The sequence below is a fragment of the Heloderma suspectum genome, chromosome 6, assembly GCF_057233095.1.
Source record: "Heloderma suspectum isolate Gila_16-S chromosome 6, 16-S_ref, whole genome shotgun sequence".
Classification (NCBI taxonomy): Eukaryota; Metazoa; Chordata; class Lepidosauria; order Squamata; family Helodermatidae; genus Heloderma; species Heloderma suspectum.
The window spans coordinates 129,286,234-129,306,337 of record NC_139463.1 but is presented as its reverse complement, the minus strand read 5'-3'; the positions used below and the strand labels follow the sequence as shown (position 1 = coordinate 129,306,337).

Sequence of the window (20,104 nt, the reverse complement as noted above, 5' to 3'; positions counted from 1 at the left end):
TCTGGGCATTAGTATATAGACATCGAAGACCATGTGCTTCATAGCCTGGCTTTCTTCCTACATGTGTCTGAAGACTATTATTGGGTGCTATCAGAGCTGTTCTCTCCATTGCAGTGCATGCGCCTATGTCCATCGTTACCCCCAACATTACATCTCCCTTCCCCGTAGGATTCAGTTTAAAGCCCTCCTGATGAAGTTCTTCATGCTGTGGCCAAACACATTCTTCCCATCCTTTGTGAGGTGCAACCCATCCCTAGCCAACAGCCCATCTTCCAGGAAGCATAGCCCGTGGTCCCAGAATCCAAATCTCTCTCGTCGGCACCACCTTCGTAGCCAGTCATTCACCCGGAGTATTTTTCGTTCCCTTTCTATCCCTCTTCTAACTACTGGAAGGATGGATGAGAAAACTATCTGGGCCCCAAAGTTCTTGAGTTTCCTTCCCAAAGTGCCAGTGTGGGCCTTCAGGGCAGCCCTCCATGTGGGTTGCTTCAGTCCTAGCAGGTGCCTCTCCCCACCCCCGCCCCCACCCCGGGGCAGCCGCTTGGGGCTCTGCTCTTCCCACTTTGTGTTAACAGGCAGACCCCCCACTTTCTCTCCCTGCCTAGAATTTCGTGCTGCTGAAGGAGCGGCCGGAGGAGGCAGCCCCCAAGCCCCTCAAGAAGGCCATGGACTACTCCTCCTCCAGCGAGGAGATGGACTCCAGTGAGGAGGAGGAGGAGGAGGAGGAGGCCGAGGGAGCGCACTCTGAGCCTGGCACAGACACCCCAGGGGCTCGGTGAGTTGTGCGGGAGCACAGGGCATCTGTGTGCACACGTTGCCCAAACCCATTCAGTGCTCTTTGGCTGGGCTGGGCACCTTCCACACATGTGCACGACCCCACAGCGTCCGCTGTCCCTGAGGTGAACGAGGACCTGCATGATTGGGCTTCAAAGTGCAGAGTCAGGGGGGGCCCATATCACACTCTGTGGAGTTCAGGGTGAGCAGCGAGGTGAATCATAGAATAGAATCATAGAATAGTAGGGTTGGAAGGGGCCTACAAGGCCATCGAGTCCAACCCCCTGCTCAGTGCAGGAAGTCAGAGCATCCCTGGCAGATGGCTGTCCAGCCTCTGGTGGCCACATTTGTTCAGCCTCAGGTGTCTTCAGCCTCAGGTGGCCACGTTTGCTGATGACACCAAATTATGTAGGGTGGTTAAAACAAGAGGGGATTGCGAGGAGCTCTCCAGACTGGGGGAATGGGCAGCCAAGTGGCAGACGCAGCTGAGTGCAAGCAAGTGCGAAGTGACGCATGTCGGGGACAGAAATCTTGGCTTCACGTAGACGCTGACGAGGTCTGAGCTGGTGGTGGCTGACCAGGAAAAGGATCTGGGGGTCGTGACGGGCGGCTCAGTGAAGATGTCGCCCCTGTGTGTGGTTGCTGTGAAAACTGGCTAATTCCATATCAGGCATAATTAGGGAAGGGATCAAAAATAAAACTGCCAAGATCATGCTGCCCTTATACAAATCCACGGCACAACCACATTTGGAGTATTGTGTTCAGTTCTTGTCACCACGCGTCAAAAAGGACATTAGAGAGTTGAAAAAGGTGCAGAAGAAGGAAACCGAAGTGATCAAGGAGCTACAGCAACTCCCATATGAGGAATGGTTGCAGCGTCTAGGAGTGTTTTGCTTAGAAAGAAGGCAAGGAAGGGGAGACGTGACAGAGGTGCACAGAGCGATGCCTAGTGTGAGGAAAGTGGATAGAAATGTTCCTCCCTCCTGCATAATGCTGGAGCCCACTGGGGTCGTCCTATGAAGCCGATTGGTGGGAGATCCAGGACAGATCAAAGGAAGGGCTTCTTCAGCACATAATTCAATTGTGGAATTTGCTACCACAAGACGTTGTGATGGCCGCTACTTCGGATGGCTTTAAGAGGGGATTGACACATGCCTGGAGTACGAGTCCATTATTCATTGTATTCATTCTAAAATTTTCTTGGCTGCCTTTCAGGGCAGAAGCCCTCCCAAGGCAGCTCACAGCAATAAAGTGCATAACAATGGCAGTCGATGGCCCCTAGGCGTGACGACTCTATTGCGCTCCAGCGTCAGAGGCCTCCGTGGGGCACACGCATTCCACTCTTGCTCCTGCACACGTTCTGACCTCCCATCTCTGCTCCAGGGACGGTGACACAGACTCCGTGAGCACAATGGTTGTGCACGATGTGGAGGACCTGCCAGGTGGCGGCAGCGGCGGCTCAGAGAGCTCTTATGGCGAGGGCACTATGCTGGTGCAACGGGTGAGCCCCCCCGCCCTGCCCACTTGGGAGAGCCCCCTCCCTTCTCTCCGTCCTGGGACCACGTCATGCTTCCTCAGCTTAAATTCGGCCAAGGAGCTGAATCCTTCAGAGCTGGGCAGAGAAACCCCCTCCTCTACACCCATGAAGGCCCATATCCCCCCCGCCCTGCAATAAAACCACACGCTTCGAATCAGTGGTTCAGGCACAGGCCAACTGCTTCAGTATTCTCAGCTTGCAGGCTTCTACTTTTTGTTCTGTAGCTTAGTTATTTGCTTAGATCTTTAAGCCTGCCCCATCCTGGGCATTCCTTCCATGTGACTGATGAGGCCTCATGGCAGAGAAATGGGGGAAGTTCTGTTTTGGGGTCCCGAGCTTTTCAGAGCTGGCCTCCTACCTCCATCACAGGGAGGGCCAGAAGCCTGCTGTATTCTTTTTAGGAGGGAAAAGCTCAAACTGCCAAGCAAGATGCCGAGCCCTGCCCTGGGAGCCTGAGCGTGTAGCTGCTTCCAGACCCCCACCCCCAGGGCTGGAGGCTGTGTTCCTCCCCAAGCAGCTCCCTCCACCTCAGCGTTGCCCCTCCTCCCTTCCTCCTCCTCCAGACCCCCGAGGAGGAGCGCGGCCTCCTGCACAGTGACAGCAATGGCTACACCAACCTGCCCGACGTGGTTCAGCCCAGCCATTCGCCCACGGAGGCCAAAAGCAGCAACGGTTCCTCCTCCCCTGCCAAGGACACGCCCACGGATGTGAGCTTGGAGGACGGCACAGAACTGCAGGAGGGGGGTGTACAGACGGGGAGACCATGGAGGGCAGAGCAGGGGCTTCAACAAAGGGGAGGGGCTTTGGGTCTCCTTTGGCCACCAGCTCCTTTGCGTGGCTGTGGCTCAGTTGCTCCTTCTCAGCCTCAGCCCCCTCCGCCTGGGTGCTGGGAGTAACGGACCGGCCGAAGGTGCAGGCGCTGACGATTGCCAAGGACTTTGGGTGCCTCAGTCCAGCCCTGTTAGAATTACCTGGAATTTGGGCCCCCAGATCCATTGGGGGTGGGTTTGCACACTTTCATGTTGGCAAGTGAGGATTTGGGAAGGGGCCCCCTTGGGTGGCTGGGGATGGGGGGGGGCTCCCTCTCAGCACTTGCAAGGAGGTGGCTGTCCCCAGGAGCCAGGGCCACTTAGCAAGGCACCGCCAGGGCTGAAGGAGGGGGCCCAATTTGCAAACACGGGGGAGCGGTGTGAAGGTCTGGCGCTCACGCTGTCCTGCAAGGCCCAGAAACAGCCCCTAACCAGCCTGATCTCCTCCCACCTTGCCGCAGTACCAGTCGCGTGGGCTCGTCAAGGCGCCTGGGAAAAGCTCCTTCACCATGTTTGTGGACCTGGGCATCTATCAGAGCTCACCAGGCGGGGGAGACACCATTCCTGTAACTGGTGAGGAGGGCAGGAGGGGCCCACACAGGGATTTGTGGGGAGGGAGAAGGGCTCTTCCCGCGTGAGAGAGGGAGCGCTGGCCGTGTGTGTAGATGGGGCATTTTATCAAAACATCCAGGTTCTGCATCAAGAAAAGCCAAACATTACCATGCTAACAATATATGCATTTGTTTCTTTTGCCTGATAAATTCCACATATGGCCATAGAGCTCTGCAGAGGTCTGACATTTGAGCCCTGCCTAGCTGCCCACAGCAGCCTTGAGAGCTAGAACCTTGAGCCCCCTTTTATTGCCAAAAATCTTGTGGAGGTGGTATTCTCACAGAATGAGTACAGCCACCACAAAAGGGCATGTTCCACGTTCTGCTGCCCTGTTTTTATTTAGTGCTCCAGGCGTGAAGCCCACGCCATCCCAAAGCAGGTATGTGGGGCCCCGGAGCATGTGTGGCCTCCCAGCCAAGCTCGCAGCAGTGTCAGAGAAACAGCCAGACAGGCCTTGGCTCCGGCCCCTCCACAGCAGAAAAGCCTGACGGTCTCTCCCCCCACCCCCCCAGCATTCGACCCGGGGCGGCTGGAGCAGCTGCAGCTTGAAGCCCGGAAAGGCTCAGTGGTCAATGTGAACCCCACCAACACGCGGCCCCACAGTGACACGCCAGAGATCCGCAAGTACAAGAAGCGCTTCAACTCAGAGATCCTGTGTGCCGCCCTCTGGGGTGAGCGTGGGGAGGGGAGGGGAGGGGAGGGGGGGCAGCTGCCTCGGGGTGGGGGAAGGAGGTCGGCTCCTGGGCCAGCTCACCCTGCCTCCACCTTGGTGCCCACAGGGGTCAACTTGCTGGTGGGAACCGAGAACGGGCTGATGCTCCTGGACCGCAGTGGGCAAGGCAAGGTCTACAGCCTCATCAGCCGCCGCCGCTTTCAGCAGATGGACGTCCTGGAAGGCCTCAACCTCCTGACCACCATCTCTGGTGAGAGGAGCTGCCAGGAGTGCTGCCCCCATCAGCTGCCCCAGCCCAGCCCCTCATTCCCTGAAGTGCCATGGAGGAGAGGAAGCCGTGATGCTTGCAGAGGCACACCAAGCCTGACAGGGCCACGAAGCCACTGAATAGTGCCCTCCTCACCGCTTAGGAAACCACGGACATCTGCATGCAAATGCCCCTCCACATTTTGAGCTCCCTCCAGCTGCTATCCATGTTCACTTCTCCCCACCCTTCCCTGTGAATAATGATCCTTTGCGGGGTGGGGGGCCCCGTGCCCCTTTCCCTCTCTCCCATCCTCAGGGAAGAGGAACAAGCTTCGTGTCTACTACCTTTCCTGGCTGCGGAACAAGATTTTGCACAACGACCCTGAAGTGGAGAAGAAGCAAGGCTGGACCACTGTGGGGGACATGGAGGGCTGCGTCCACTATCGCGTGGGTAAGCCATGGAGAGGCCCTTCTGGGAACTTCCTGGCTGGGCACCAAACTGGCTGTGTTTAATTCTGCAACACACAGAACTCAGCTTTGAGGAAGGAATACCTTTGCACGTGAACCCCATTTAGGGTTAATTTTTGACTGGCCATGTACCATATTGTATAACCTCCCCCCCATCCTCCCCTCCTCCCCCCCATCCTCCCCTCCTCCCCAAATCGAACCACATCCATAATTAGGAATGTAATTTTAAAAAGTTAAAATGCAAAGAATGTAATCTTGTGTTTTGTTTTGAGATAGGAGACCTTCTCACACACCCATGCAGGGCCATCCACCGCCCCAGGCCCCAATCCAGGCCACAAAGCCAAAGACAAGGGCAGTGCAGAAAAGTCAACTGCAGAGCAAAGAGCTCCAGATGACTGCAGCAAGCGAGCCCAATTGCATGGGGAGGCATCCCAAACTCACAGGCCAGCTGGATCAGGGCCAAGATTCTTCCCAGGCCCAGGGGCAGTGAGGGGTCATGGTAGACCCACATCCACTGGATAATCTCCAGAAGAAATGGGAAGGAAGAAGCCCAACTGTGGATGTCCCTGTTTTGAGCCCAGTTAGGGAGAGGCCTTAAAGCTGCCCCTCGGAACCACCCAGGGGAGACTGCTCCAGCCTGAAGCATTTCTCCTTCTGACTCTTGCCCGCCTCGTCTCTCCCACAGTAAAGTATGAACGGATCAAGTTCCTGGTCATTGCACTCAAGAACTCAGTGGAGGTCTACGCCTGGGCACCAAAGCCCTATCACAAATTCATGGCCTTCAAGGTACTGGGGAAATGGGTGGGGGGTGGGACGCTGAGCTTTTCTGGGAGGCAGCTTTGGACACTCCTGGGTGCTCTGAAATCTGCAGGTTGCTGCACTTGACCCTCAGCAAGCCAGGGCAAGAGCCTCCCTCCCCCCACCACAGCAGGGGAAGAGGAGGTGACGTTTGGCTGGAATGGCCGCGGCTGGAGTGGGGCGGGGGCCGGCAGAGTGTCTCTGGAGGACTCGCAAGCCCTGGCCTGCCATGAACGCTGCCTGGACTTTCCATGGGGTCCACGCTAGCGAGTTGTGGTCTTGCCTACTCGTTGTTCAGTCAGACTGAGCCAGGAAGCCTGAGGGGGCGTCTCCGTGTCTGCCTGTCTCTCTCTCCCCGGCGGCATTTTAGTCTTTTGCTGACCTGCCTCACCGGCCACTGCTGGTAGAGCTGACTGTGGAGGAAGGCCAGCGGCTCAAAGTCATCTACGGCTCATGTGCTGGTTTCCACGCCATTGATGTGGACTCAGGGAACAACTACGACATCTACATCCCCGTGCACGTGAGTTGCAGGCAGAGGCGGTGCCTACAGAAGCTGGGGTTGAGCCGGTCTCGCCGGGGCTGCCGGGGGCGGGGCTGGGCGGGGCTGCCGCCTCGCGGTGGCCCGGCCCCAGGCAGCATTCTGATGGACGCTCCGGCGAGCCTCCCTCTCCTCCCCTCTGCTCCAGATCCAGTCCCATATCACCCCCCACGCCATCATCTTCCTGCCCAACACCGAAGGGATGGAGATGCTCCTCTGCTACGAGGATGAGGGTGTTTACGTCAACACCTATGGGCGCATCATCAAGGATGTAGTGCTGCAGTGGGGGGAGATGCCCACCTCCGTAGGTGAGCCTGGGGCGGGAGCAGGGAAAGGCGGCAGGCCAGACATCCCAAGAGGCCCACTGGAGGTGGGCAGAGGGGTCCAGGTGGGGGGGCGGGGGGATTCCTGGGCCCAGTGCAGCTGGCTTACGGCTTTTCTCTCCCCCACCCCCCCAGCGTACATCTGCTCCAACCAGATCATGGGGTGGGGCGAGAAAGCCATTGAGATCCGGTCAGTGGAGACAGGGCACCTGGACGGTGTCTTCATGCACAAACGGGCCCAGCGGCTGAAGTTCCTGTGTGAGCGAAACGACAAGGTGGGCGAGCTTGCTGGGCCTCCCTCCCTTGTGCCGAGTGAGCCCCAGCCGGAAGGGGGCAGGATTCTCATGGGCTCAGGAGGACCGTCCTGCCCTCCCCAGGCAGATTGCAGCGTGGCAGGGCCCCCACACTCTTTGTGGGGCTGGACCCTCCCCATCTCCTCCTCCTCTGGGAGCAATTTCCCAAAGGCTGGGCAGGCATGGGCCCACCTATCCTGGGCCTGCCTCTGGAGCCCCTGGGCCCAGCCAGCGCATCCAGGACTTGTGCGTCACGCATGGCCGGGCGGGGGCCGCTTTTTTTACCAGATTCCTCTCCCACGTGTCTGCATCTGGGAGCTCCTTGTGAACCACAGCCAGCAAAGGCTCAGCAGGAGCTTGGGGTGGTGGGGGAGAGACTGCCCTCCCTTGGCCATGGGCCCAGTAACGGCTCTGCTGGTTTGAGAAGCTGGGATCCAGGGGAAGAGGACCAGGGTGGGAAGAGATCAAGCTTTCTGGTAGCACTGCAAAAAGCTCAAGGAGTGTGGCAGGAGCGCAGGGATGACTCCAGAGGCAGCTGCACGACTCCGCTGGAGGGCTGGGGTCCAGCGCCTGCGCATGTCCAGCTGCCTTCCTCCCTTCTGCAGGTGTTCTTTGCCTCGGTGCGCTCCGGGGGCAGCAGCCAAGTCTACTTCATGACGCTGAACAGAAACTGCATCATGAACTGGTGAGGGGGGCCTCATCCAACCCTCCCTCCCTCCCTCCCGCCCGCCCACCCGCCCACCCGCCCCACTCCACACCAGAAGGAACAGGAGGAGGACACCGAGGACAGGCCCGGCAGATGCCTGCTCAGCTCCAGACGACTGACCGCCCGGAGCCGACCGGCCCGTGAAGCCGATGCCTTGGTGGTTCACTCCCAGCCTCGCCCTCCCCTGGCTGCCATTTTGAGGCGGGGGGCGAGGCCTCTGCTCCCCGCTTACTCTCCTGGCCCCGTTTCTGACGGGGAGAAGTTGGGAGCTTGTGAGGACATCAGTTCTAAGCAGGACTCTCTGAATAGTCATCCGTTGCCACATCCAGATCCCAGAAATATCTGTGCTGGTCCCTCTGCAGGCAGTCGTGAGGGGGCTGGGGAGACATGCAAGAGTTGCGTCCCCACCCCCATCCCAGGTTTCAACAGCATTTCAGTGCCCCTTGCAGGGGCTCTGGGGGGAGGCCGAGGCCAGGAATGGGATGGCCAAAGCCGAATCATGTAAATAGACAAAGCAGCTGGGAGCCCCGCCCCGCCCCGCCCCGCAGCTGGAGGAGGAGGAACTGCCCTGCCTCCCCACAGCAGCTTGGGGAAGCGGGTGTCGCTGTAGCTGGGGGGAGGCTGCCAGAGGGGGAGGGCGGATGCTCTCCTGGGTTGTACCAGAGGGCACCCCTCCCCCCTTCTGCACCCCTCCTTTCCCCTCCCCCACACGTACTGGAGTGTCTAGAAACTGACTGGAGCACCATGGCTGGGCACCACCCAAACCCACCTTCTCCCCACGGCAGTCCACTTCTGAAACACCCCCATCCTCACGTAGCATGTGACCCCCCATCAGCTGGCTTCCTTTCTCTCGCACAAGCTCAGATCTGGGTTGCAGCTGTACTGGTGCCGCCCCCCCCCCCCCCCCCGCCATGGGATGTATGTGGGTGCATATCAGAATTCTCTCCCACCCCCTCCAAGGGGGGAGCTCTGTATATTTTGCTTTAATTATCACTCTTTTGTAATGGCGATTTCAGTAATGAACTAACAAAGCACTTTAATGGCCCAGCCAATGGGGGGGTTGGGGGGTGGAGGGGCATGCAGGGTCTCCTCTGCCCTGGGAGGCCTCTTTTTGGCCAGGGGGCTCTTTCCCTCCCGAGGTGGGAGGTGGGCGTGCATTCAGCTCCCATCCTACGCTGTGGTGAATAACTTGCTGTGGCCTGCTGCCCCACGCCCCCCACCCCCCATTCCTTGCTGGGTTTGGGGTTATGCTGAGACGCCAGCTGAGAAGGAGGATGCGCTGGGCAGCCCTCTTTGGGCAACTTGGTTTCTTGTGTCTTTTGCTTGCATTTGTACAAAATCCTCCCCCGAACCCCCCCCCCCGTGGGGAGGAGGGAGGCGCCCCACCCTCCAGAACTCAGCGGTGGCCTTGGCATTTCATCTGTTAATAAAAGAACCAAAATCTGTGATTCCTCCTGGCACGGCTGTCGCTCCTTTTCATTGCCGCGAACAACGAGGGAGGCTCTGGTCCGCGTGAGCCTCACTTTGGGGCAGCACCGCGGAGCTGCTGCTGCTCATCTGCATGGGATTTGAGCACACGCCAGCCAGGGCCAAGAAGGGGCGCTCCTGGCCAAGGGAGAGGCCCCCTCGAAGCCCGGGCGCTCCTTCCAGCTGCAGGCGTGGCTGCTGTGCCCTTTGGGGGGTGGCTGCTCTCAGGTTTTAAAAAACCGCTGCTACTTCTGCAGCTGCCCCTATAAGATAACTGAAGTCTCGCAGGCAGCATCTGAAAGAGCAGGGTTCGAACATTCGCCCCGACAGCGTGTGGTAGGGATCTCCCATGTCAAATTGTGGCACTGCCCAGGCCAGGGCTGTCTCTGAGCTCTGGACCCTCTCGCTCTGCTTTGGTAGGGCTGGCAGGAGCTAGGTGGCCAGGTGGGCTTCCAACATGGCTGGTGCTGTCATTAACTTGGGTGAGGATGTTCCAGCTCGATCACTGGCCTTAAATGGTGCCCAGGGATCCCCTCAGCAGGGCAAATATATATTTATTAAATTTCTTAATCACCCATCTGGCAGGTCACCCAGCCACTCTGGGCAATGTACAACAGTACAATTTAAAACAGTAAAATTATACATTAAAACATTGTTTAACATGCGCTGACCCACCTCAAATGCCCGCCTAAACAACCAAGTTTTCAATGCGTGGCGGAAGGTCATTAAAGAGGGGGCATGGCAGAGTTCCCTAGGGAGGGAGTTCCACAGAGTGGGGGCCACCACAGAGAAGGCAAAGGATTCAAGGAGGTTTTAAGCTGATGAAATGGTGGGAGGGAGTCTGCCGGCATGCGATGTGTGGATGAGGAAGCGAAGCAGCATGGAAGCAAGAAGCCCTAGGTGGGGAGGAGCGGCATGGGGGGTGAGCCCTTGGCTAGCGAGCCTTGTTGGAGGACTCTCAAAATGTACAGGGGGAAGGAGAGTTACCCGCCCGGTTTTGGGCCTCAGCACAGATGGCCTGGAGGTGTCCAGGTCATTTCAGCTCTGAAGCAAAGCAAGCCAGTGCCTGCCTCGAACCAGGGCGCACAGGCGCGCACGTCCCCACAAAGCCCGTGGCGGTGACCTCCTTCAGGACCTGGGCACGAGCGGGGCGAGTCGCCCAAGGCACTCCCTCCCTGGGCCGCGTGGCGGCGCCCTCCGCTTCAGCCCCAGAGCGAAGGGCGAGGGAGCTGGCCCGGGACGCGCCGTGGCCCAGCGGGGCGTCCGCCACTGCAGCTGCTCCCTCGCCCTGGGAATGGGTCCGGCGCGCCCCCGAGGGCCGCTGCTCCTCCAGCGGGCATCGTCCTGCACCCGCCCCCTTTCAAGCGCATTCGAAAGCAGCTCCCTGGCCGGGCCCGCGCAAGGAGGGTGCGGGGCGCGGGTTCCAAAGCGGAGTAGCAGAGGCCTGCTGCAGCCCCTCTCCAGGCCTTTGGGCTCCCAAATGGGGAACGTGGGGCCTTCCGGGAGTTGGCTTCCCAAGTTCCATCAATCCCAGCCGCGGGGCCAAAGGGGATTGGAATGGCGGTCCGGGGCCATCCGGGGCCACAGGTTCCCACCGCTGCTGTAGCCCGCCCCGTGCTCCCGGTCTCATGGCGCCTCAGGTGCAACCCCCCGCCCCCGCACATGCGGGCCCCCTACAAGGAAGCTGTGGCATACTTTACCCGCACAGCCCCAATGGCGTCCCTCCCACGGTCCAAGCTGCACAAGGAGACATTCCCCTGGCTGCCTTCCCGGGGCCACCGCTTTGCAGGCCCCGGCAGGCTGATGAGAAGCCAGCTGACGTGGCGGAGGGGGGCAATCGTGAACCTCTCGCAGACGCGGTAGGTTCGGGGCCGGGGAGCCTCGTTGCGCCCCAGCGGCCGTCCTCCGGGCGTGGCCTCCTGCGGCCCGACCACGCGGGCCCCGGGAGGGCCCTGCCGAGCGGGGCGGCGCCAGCTCGCGCAGGCCCACCCCAGCCGGCACAGCGCTGCCAGGGCGGGCAGCGCCGCCAGCGCCAGGCAGGCGACGTAGAGGGCCAGGCGCAGGGCGCAGCAGCGGCCGGCCGGGCAGCCCGGCCAGGTCCCCGGAGGCGGGCGGCGACGGGCTCCCCGCAGGGCCCTGGCCGGCGGCGCGGGGTGCAGGCAGGGGTGAGCGGGCGCCGGGGGCGGCGGCGCGGGCAGGGGACCGGGGGACACGGGCGCCGAAGTGGTGCGCGGGGTCCCGGCGGGCGCGGGGAGGGCCGTGGTGCCGGGAGGGGGGGCGCTGCTGGGCGTCCCGGCGGGGCGGGGAGTCGCCCGGGGGGAGCCGGCGTCTGCCGTGGGAGCGTCGGCGGCCTGTCCGGACGTGAGAAGGGGCGCTGGCGCGCTCGCGGGGGCCGTTCTCTGGGCGGCCCGCGGGCCGGCTGCGGGGCGGCTGCGGGCCAGCGATGGGGCTGGGGGCGCGGGGGGCGGGCGAGCGGCTGAGGTGCTCGAAGTCGCCGCGGCCCTGGCGGCGGGGGCGGCAGGCGTGCTCGGCGCACGGGGGCTGGAGGCGGCAGGCTGCGGGGATGGCGCGGGGGCCCGGCGGGCGGCGCCCTCCGGCCCCCGGCCCATCGCCGCTTCCCCGCAGACGGCCGCGAAGCGCATGACAGGCCTGCCCCGCTCGCGGGCGGGCGCCTGGCAGGTGACGCCCTCGGGGTCGTTCTCCGTGGTCTCCTTCAGGACGCCTGGCTCGCGGACGGGGGTGCGCGTGTACACGCTGATCTCGTTCTTGACGATCCAGTCCCGCAGGTACACCAGCCGGCAGTCGCAGACCCAGGGGTTCCCGGCCAGGTAGACGTAGGCAAAGGGGTTGTTTTCCGGGAAGAAGCCGTCCGGCACGCGCTGCAGCCGGTTCCTCTCCAGCCGCAGGATCTCCACCGCCGGCAGCCCGGCCAGCAACCCCCGGGGCAGCGCCTGCAGGGCGTTGTCGGACAAGTCCAGGTCCCTCAGCTCGGCCAGGCCCTCGAAGGCCCCTGGGGGCAGGCCCCGGAGCCGGTTGCCTTGGAGCTCCAAGTCATGCAGCTGCCCCAGGGCCCGGAAGCCCCCCTCGGGCAGCTCGGAGAGGGCGTTGTGCCCCAGGGCCAGGCGCCTCAGGCTGGGCAGCCCCTGCAAGACGGGCAGGCTCTGGAGGGCGTTGTGGGACAGCAGCAGCTGCTGGAGGCTGGGCAGGGGCCCCCCGCGGGTCTCCAGGGCTGCCAGGCTGTTGTTGGACAGGTCCAGCTCACTCAGCTGCGTCAGGTGCTGGAGGGAGGCCATGGAGACCTGGGCCAGGCGGTTGGCACTCAGCAGCAAAATGCCGGTGTCTTTGGGCAGCCCGGGGGGGAGGCTGGCCAGCCCCCTCGCTGCACAGTTCACCTGGAGCAGGTCCTTGATCTTGTTCATCTCCGATTCACAGAGCCCGGGGGGACCCGTGGCTGCCACAGCAAGGACAGTCAGGAGAGCAAGGCAGAGCGGGGCCGTGGGGCACAGCAGCATCTCGGACAGGAGCAGGAGGAAGAGAGAGAGCCACTTTCAGCCGCCTTTGAACAGCCAGGCAGGGGCTACTTTAGGGGTGCTCAGCCTGGCTAGCTTTTGACTGCAGAGTGTCCCACCTGGAACGTGTGAAGGAAGGAAGGAGGGTGTGTTTGAGCATATACAGAACGCACTTTCTCCCTGCTGGACAGCCACCAGCTTATCTGGAAAAAAGGGAGCAGGGGTTTTGCTTCAGAGGGTGTTCAAGGCCTGCCCCCCCCCCCGTTTCTTCTTTCCTTCCCACCCACCGCTCAGAAGCAGATTACAATTTTAAAAAATTAAACCATGCAGTCTAATAAAATAGATAACAATGAAATACAAAAGGAGCTTTGGATGTATCTATATATTGGTATTACAGGTACCAAAGTTACGGCCCATCTGTTAACTGAACATTCCAACCTGTTAAGAGGTGATAGTGGGTGTTGTTCTAACCTGTGTAAAAAGATTTTATCAATCTTCCTGACCTTTTCAGGTGTCAAATGGTCAAGGAACACCTAATTACTTTGAATGAGTTCAAATCCCCAGGGCCAGATGAATTGCACCCTAGAGTAATAAAGGAACTGGCAGAATCCTGACTTGGATTCCTGCAATGAGCAGGGGGTTGGACTCGATGGCCTTGTGGGCCCCTTCCAACCCTACTGTTCTATGATTCTATGAAGAACTCTCAGAGCCACTGTCTATTCTCTTTGAGAAATCATGGAGGACGGGGGAAGTGCCAGATGACTGGAGGAGGGCTAATGTTGTCCCTATCTTCAAAAAGGGTAAAAAGGAGGAACCTGGGAACTACAGACCAGTCAGTCTGACATCAATCCCTGGGGAAATTCTGGAGCAGATGATAACGCTGTAGACAAAATATACCTCGGCTTCAGCAAAGCTTTCGACAAAGTGCCCCATGATCTCCTGATGAGCAAACTAGCTCGAAGTGGGCTAGATGAGACAACGATCCGGTGGATCCACCGTTGGCTACAGAATCGGACTCAGAGAGTGCTTCCCAATGGGACCTTCTCAAACCGGGGAGAGGTAACGAGTGGGGTACCGCAGGGCTCAGTCCTGGGGCCAGTGCTCTTCAACATTTTTGTTAATGACTTGGAGGAGGAGGTGCAGGGAATGCTGATAAGATTTGCAGATGACAGAAAATTGGGTGGGACAGCTAATACTTTGGAAGACAAACAAAATTCAACGAGATCTGGATAGACTGGAATGCTGGGCAGAAAACATCAGAATGAAATTGAATAGCGATATGTGGCTCAACGACATAGGGATACGTGGGGGGGATACGTGGCTCAACCACACTACAAGCGAGAAGGAGCTTGAAATTGTTGTCGATCACAAGCTGAATATGAGCCAACAATGTGATGTGGCTGCAAAAAAGGCAAATGCTCTTTTGGGCTGCATTATCAGAAGTATAGCTTCCAAATCCCGGGAAGTACTAGTTCCCCTCTACTCTGCACTGGTTAGGCCTCATTGTAGCAGCCATATCGGGGGTCAGACTAAGTAGCCTCATGCAGTCTCATGCTTCATGTTCTTGCTGAGCTCTTTCTCCCTTGAATATATTGTTGTAAGCTGACGAGACACAGGAATTCCTTATCTTGTCAAAGGTCATACAACTGTATATCTCGTTCTCTGCTGTTCTCTTCTGTTCTCTCCTTATCATGGCTACCCTATAACCCAGTTCTTGTATTATAAACAATGGCGCTAGGAGAAGAAATGTTGAGGACTGCAACCCCACGCGGGAGGGGGAGGAGGAGCCATTTCATATGTGTCACAATGTCTATAAAAACAATGTGCTGATGTATTTCGGGGCTTCTGGCTCTTTGGAAATGATTCCAGCCTTAAGCCCGCGCGTTAAATAAAGAATCTCTTTTTCCTTCACTCTGTGGTCTCTCTGACTCTGAGTTCTGCAACATCATCTGGACTAATGTGTCCAGTTCTGGGCACCACACTTTAAGAAGGATGCAGACAAGCTGGAGAGGGTTCAGAGGAGGGCAACAAAGATGATCAGGGGACTGGAAACAAAGCCCTGTGAAGAGAGACTGAAAGAACTGGGCATGTTTAGCCTTGAGAAGAGAAGACTGAGGGGAGACAGGATAGCGCTCTTCAAGTACTTGAAAGGTTGTCACAGAGAGGAAGGCCAGGATCTCTTCTCGATCATCCCAGAGTGCAGGACACGGAATCATGGGCTCAAGTGACAGGAAGCCAGATTCTGGCTGTATATCAGGAAAAACTTCCTGACTGTAAGAGCAATACGACAATGGAGCCAATTACCTGGGGAGGCGGTGGGCTCTCCCACCCTGGAGGCCTTCAAGACGAGGCTGGACAGCCATTTGTCAGGGATGCTCTGACTTGGATTCCTGCACTGAGCAGGGGATTGGACGCGATCGTCTTGTAGGCTCCTTCCAACCCTACTATTCTATGATTCTATGAAAAAGAAGTATGCATTTTACATACCCTGAAAATTTTAGGAAGATTAGTGCCATTTTGAGGGAGAAAGCAGGTTTAAGGAGGAAAAAAGGAGCTGGGGGGGGGGGATGAAACTCTCCCTCTGTCAAAAGTCACTTTCAGAAATGTATTGACAACCTTTTTAGTCACAATTTCTGAAGAGACCAGAGGGTTCTCACCTAAAACAATGGTGCCTTTCTATTCTTCTTGTATTGGAGTTGGTGGAAAACTCTTTTTTCCCCTGAAGTTCCATTTCATTTAGTCCTTAAAATAAATGTTTTGCATGTAATGATTGTCAGCAGGACTAAGCATCAGCCTGGGGATGCCCCGAAGGTCTCTCCCTCTCCCCCATCACAGCTGATTCAGAATGCTGAAGGTGGTGAACCGCCAGTCACCACAAACTATTAGAGGCTGAGAAGGAGAAAGAGAAGGTGCTGTGTGGTGGGGAGGCTGAATCTGCTGGGAAAGGCGAGCTGGTAGGGAGGGGGGCAATTCTGCGGGGAAAAGATCCACCCTCCCCACCAGATCCACCCTCCCCACAACAGCCCACCAAACAACCTGATAGGAGCTGGGCAGACTCCTTGATGTTTACTGAAGGGAATAAGGTACAGTGGTTAAAGCAACAGTGCTATGTGAGCCTTGAGTCCTAGGGAATGATAAAGGGGAGAAGGGAACCACTTGCCTCCAGGAAAGGCAGGCAGAAATTCAGCTGGGAAAGATGGTTTACCACATACCTCTATATGAGATGTTTGGGAAGAGCCAGTACACCTGTCTGCCTTGATAGGAGCTGGAAGGGCTCCTTGAGTTCCACTGAAGAGAATAAAAAACGGTGGTTCAAGAAACAATTGTGGGTGAGCCTTGAGTCCTGCAGAGCAATAAAAGGGGGAACTTCCGTTGAGTGCCAGTTTCCCAGCAGGTTCAGAGCCCCCACGCCTGGGACTCTGAGGGCAATCTAGGGCCTGGGCAGGTTCACATGGGGTAGGGGGTCCTTCGAATAACCTGGGTCCAGGCCACTGTGGGCTTTCAAGGTTAGTGCCAGCACTTCTCACTGAGCCCCCAAACAACTGGGTAACCTAACCGAAGCATCTGATGCAAAATTGGGCTAGCATGAGCTAAGTCCCCCCTTCCCAGGTTTGCACCAGGTCATTTCTGGCCCGTCTTTGAAGGCGCCTTCCAGCAGGCGCCCCGGCAGGGCTTTTAAGGGGCGGGGGGCGGTGTTCGAAGTGGTCCAGCATCAAATGACCCGTTCACTTCAAAAGGGATCCCAGCTGTACCGAGAACACACGGAGCAGGAGCAGCGCAGCTCGGCCTCTCCGCCCAGCCTCCGCGCCCCTCCGCGCGCCCCTGCTCCCGGCCGCACGGCGCTGCCCGGGCGCGGCCAGCCGGCCGGCCGAGCAGCTGGCGCGGCTCCCGGGGCAGAGCCGCGCCGCTCCCGCCGGGCCGTCTGGGCTGACGCCAGCAGCCCTCTCTGCCCCGGGAGGGGCCCTTTCAGCCCAGCGGGGAGGACGGCTTGAAAGCGGGGCAGCTCTGCAGCCCGACACGCGCGAGAGCGTTTCCGGGCCTGGGGCCGCACGTGGTCCCGGCCTTGGGGCGGGGGCCGCGCGCGCGCCCCCCATCCCAGCAGCGCCGCTGCAGAGCGCCCTTTGGGCCGGCGAAGGGCGGCCTGGGCGAGCGGCTCGCGGGCGGCGGTCCCGTGCGGCTCGCAGCGAAGCCCCGCGGCGGAGGAGGCTGCTTCTCTGTCCTCAAGTCACGCTTTAAGGCGCGAACAGCCGAATCGAGGACTCCCCACGCTGTGTTTTCTCCCCAAGCCCCCGAATGCAACTGCGTTGTCCAAGCGGTGAAGCGGGACAAGGGTTGTTTTCCTTTTTTCCTCTTTTTTGAGGGAGGAGAATGTGCTTGTTGCTCTGTCCCCTCCCTCAAGCTCCCTACAGCTTTTCCTCAGCCCACAGACCACGACGGGGGCAGCGGATGGGCCTTATGGAGGGACCCCCCACCCCACCGCGTCACTCCTTCCTTTGGTTGTGTCTAATCTGTTCCCCAGACCAGGCTGGAAGCTGCCCTTGCAAGAAATGGAAGGCACTTTAGCGTGACACGAGCCTGCTGAAACGCGGACCAGCCCTGGGGGCTCCTTCTCGGGCTCCTGGGTTTATGGCTCAAATCCCAAAGTTACCATAGGGGACTAAATACCTTGACTGGGACCAGCTAAATTGTTACCAAAAGTAAACATTTCCAAGGGGAGGGGGGTTAACTGTGTTGCGGATGACACAAAATTGGGCGGGATAGCTAATACCCGGGAAACAGAATCCAAAGGGATCTTGATAGGCTGGAGCACTGGGCAGAAAGCAACAGAATGGAATTTAATAGGGATAAATGCCAAGTTCTGCACCTAGGAAAAAGAAACCAAAGGCACAGTGACAAGATGGGGGAAACGTGGCTCAACAACACTACAAGTGAGAAGGATCTTGGAATTGTTGTCGATCACAAGCTGAATATGAGCCAACCATGTGATGTGGCTGCAAAAAAGGCAACTGCTCTTTGGGGCTGCATTAATAGAAGGAGAGCTTCCAAATCCCAGGAAGTACTAGTTCCCCTCTACTCAGCCCTGGTTAGGCCTCATCTGGTGTACTGTGTCCAGTTCTGGGCACCACACTTGAAGAAGGATGCAGACAAACTGGAGAGGGTTCAGAGGAGGGCAACAAAGATGATCAGGGGACTGGAAACAAAGCCCTACGAAGAGAGACTGAAAGAACTGGGCATGTTTAGCCTTGAGAAGAGAAGACTGAGGGGAGATATGATAGCGCTCTTCAAGTACTTGAAAGGTTGTCCCAGAGAGGAAGGCCAGGATCTCTTCTCGATCATCTCAGAGTGCAGGACACGGGATCATGGGCTCAAGTGACAGGAAGCCAGATTCCGGCTGAACATCAGGAAAACTTAGAGCGATATGACAACGGAACCAATTACCCAGGGAGGCAGGGGGCTCTCCCACGCTGGAGGCACTCAAGATGAGGCTGGACTGCCATCTGTCGGGGATGCTGTGACTTGGGTTTCTGCACCGATCAGGGGGTTGGACTCGATGGCCTTGTAGGCCCCTTCCAGCCTCACTGTTCTATGGTTCTATTATTCTAGTCTGTTGCAGCAAAAACAACAAGGAGTCTAGTGGCAACCTAAAAGCTAGCAGTGTTTTTATTCTGGCATGAGCTTTTGTGAACACTGTCAACAGATGATGTGGGCTGTGTCCACAAAAGCTTATGCCAGAACAAGTTTGTTACCCAAAGTAGCGAGCTGTGAGCTTCCCAGCAGCACAGAGCTGCTTTTCGGGGGAATGTCCAGACAGGTGACAAAGGGGGGGGGGGAGGTGAGACAAAGTGCAGCACTGTGGGTGGAAAAGCACCCAGGTGTGTAACAGCCTGAAGAAGAGGGAACTCAGCACCTGGGCAGGATGACCCCCTTTGGCTTCTTCCGCTTTACACTTCATGTTCTCTGCCTGACATTCACCTCCAGCTGTACGAAGCTCGTGATCCCCCTGTCCTCCTCCCCCTTGACTCTCCCCTAGCGAGGGGGCTTGCAAGTGCCCCTTGAGGCAGGTCTGAATAACTGCTGGCATTATCTCTTCCAAGGGAGCCCGGGCCAAACGTTCAGTCTGCATTGCACCGAATTCCTGTCTGCATGATGCGCCTTCCATGCCATCTTGCAAAGTGCACACACGAGTTTTCCCACCATCCCTTATAGCGTCTTTGTCTCTCTCCCCCAGCCTTTTCTTTTTCTCTTTGCTTAACGTCTGGTTTGATGTGGAATTCTGATGACCTTGAAAGCTTGCTCACTACTTTTTGGTGGCCTGACTGTTACTTTGGGAGATTTCATTCTTCTCCTTCACCTTCTTGTTCTAGCGGACCAACACAGCTGCCTCCAGTTTTTGCCCTTTGAGGGGCTGCTAGCTGCAGGTGGGGGACACGGGCTGGTAAGGACAGGAGCCTGCTTTGCAGGGCATGTATTCTGACCCCCTCGCACCCACCTCACCACTTACCTCACTCCCCTGCTCCTCTTGACTGCATGCACAGCTGGCGCACTGCGGGCACCTCGAACCCGCCCCACAGTCCCATATCCTGCTCGCTGTGCAGTTTCCTTGACCCCTCCCCCCCTCTTCAGTGCACTCCCAAATCTGCCCCACCCAGGGGTGTTTTGGTGGGGACATGATGACAGCTAAAGTGGCTTCAGACCGGTCTCTGTGCACAGTGTGTGGAATGCCCTGTTCCATGCAAGCAACTGAGGCCCCCGGCTGTTGGCTGGCTCCCTCGGAAGCCCCATTCCCTGGCTCCGCTGGCACCCACAGCAACCCAGAAATTGGCCCGGCCGTGTCCTGCCTGGACATAGCCAGTCCCTCCTCATTGTCCCCTGGCGAAACACACACAGCTGCTCCAGCCTAGAAGCAGCTGCAATGGGGACATGCCTCACCCCACCATCTTGGCAGCATGACGCCCTCTGTGTGGAAATGTACCCAGGAAGAGTTGGGAGGCTATAATTAGGGCCCGGAAGAGGTATCAGGTTTTATCTGCCAGGCCCAGACAGAGCTGTGGCCAGGAGGAGGCCAGAGGCGGAAGGAAGAGGCAGGCAGGCAGGAGGCTTTCAAGGCCCCTCGGTCACTCTCCCCCTCCCTTGGGTGCTGGAGCCAGGACTCCCAGGTCCTGTGATAGGGGAGGGGGTTGAGCTGGTCAAAACAGGGAGTTCCCTGAAACACAGGTCAGACTCCTGGGTTCTCTGGGGCGCACACCCCCAGACTCCGTATCCTTTGCTGTGCATGTTGGCTAGTACTGGCATGGAGAGGCGCGTGGGGTTGCCATCTGGGGCGGCCCAGAGCTCGTGGCAAGTGGCATGC

General features: G+C 58.3%; 2 protein-coding genes across 7 annotated transcripts in view; one reads left to right on the top strand and one right to left on the bottom strand.

The window, feature by feature from the left end:
• MINK1 (misshapen like kinase 1) overlaps positions 1-9,227 on the top strand; it is a 58,460-nt gene extending 49,233 nt beyond the window's left edge. The window contains exons 23-34 of the mRNA XM_084808134.1: positions 606-775; positions 2,158-2,275; positions 2,875-3,018; positions 3,582-3,693; positions 4,245-4,403; positions 4,512-4,655; positions 4,968-5,102; positions 5,805-5,905; positions 6,288-6,437; positions 6,604-6,763; positions 6,914-7,053; positions 7,677-9,227. Of these exons, the coding sequence (XP_084664260.1) occupies positions 606-775; positions 2,158-2,275; positions 2,875-3,018; positions 3,582-3,693; positions 4,245-4,403; positions 4,512-4,655; positions 4,968-5,102; positions 5,805-5,905; positions 6,288-6,437; positions 6,604-6,763; positions 6,914-7,053; positions 7,677-7,760 (1,617 nt within the window). The 3' untranslated portion in view covers positions 7,761-9,227. The remainder of the gene's footprint in view (positions 1-605; positions 776-2,157; positions 2,276-2,874; positions 3,019-3,581; positions 3,694-4,244; positions 4,404-4,511; positions 4,656-4,967; positions 5,103-5,804; positions 5,906-6,287; positions 6,438-6,603; positions 6,764-6,913; positions 7,054-7,676) is intronic.
• A 554-nt stretch (positions 9,228-9,781) lies between these two features.
• GP1BA (glycoprotein Ib platelet subunit alpha) lies at positions 9,782-19,372 on the bottom strand. Of its 6 annotated transcripts, XM_084806933.1 has the most exons (4): positions 19,256-19,372; positions 15,966-16,096; positions 15,058-15,210; positions 9,782-12,956 (listed from the first exon to the last, which is right to left on the bottom strand). In XM_084806933.1, the coding sequence occupies exon 4, from the start codon at positions 12,754-12,756 to the stop codon at positions 10,918-10,920; it is 1,839 nt and encodes a 612-aa protein (XP_084663059.1). In that variant the 5' UTR covers positions 12,757-12,956; positions 15,058-15,210; positions 15,966-16,096; positions 19,256-19,372; the 3' UTR covers positions 9,782-10,917. The 6 variants fall into 6 exon arrangements, with proteins under 6 accessions (XP_084663059.1, XP_084663058.1, XP_084663062.1 ...); XM_084806932.1 differs by lacking the exon at positions 15,058-15,210; XM_084806936.1 differs by lacking the exon at positions 15,058-15,210 and having other exon boundaries at positions 9,782-12,872.
• Positions 19,373-20,104: the final 732 nt, after the last annotated feature.

Coding starts and splice junctions, on each gene's coding strand:
- GP1BA (XM_084806933.1), bottom strand. CDS start 12,756: ATGCTGCTGTGCCCCACGGCCCCGCTCTGCCTTGCTCTCCTGACTGTC.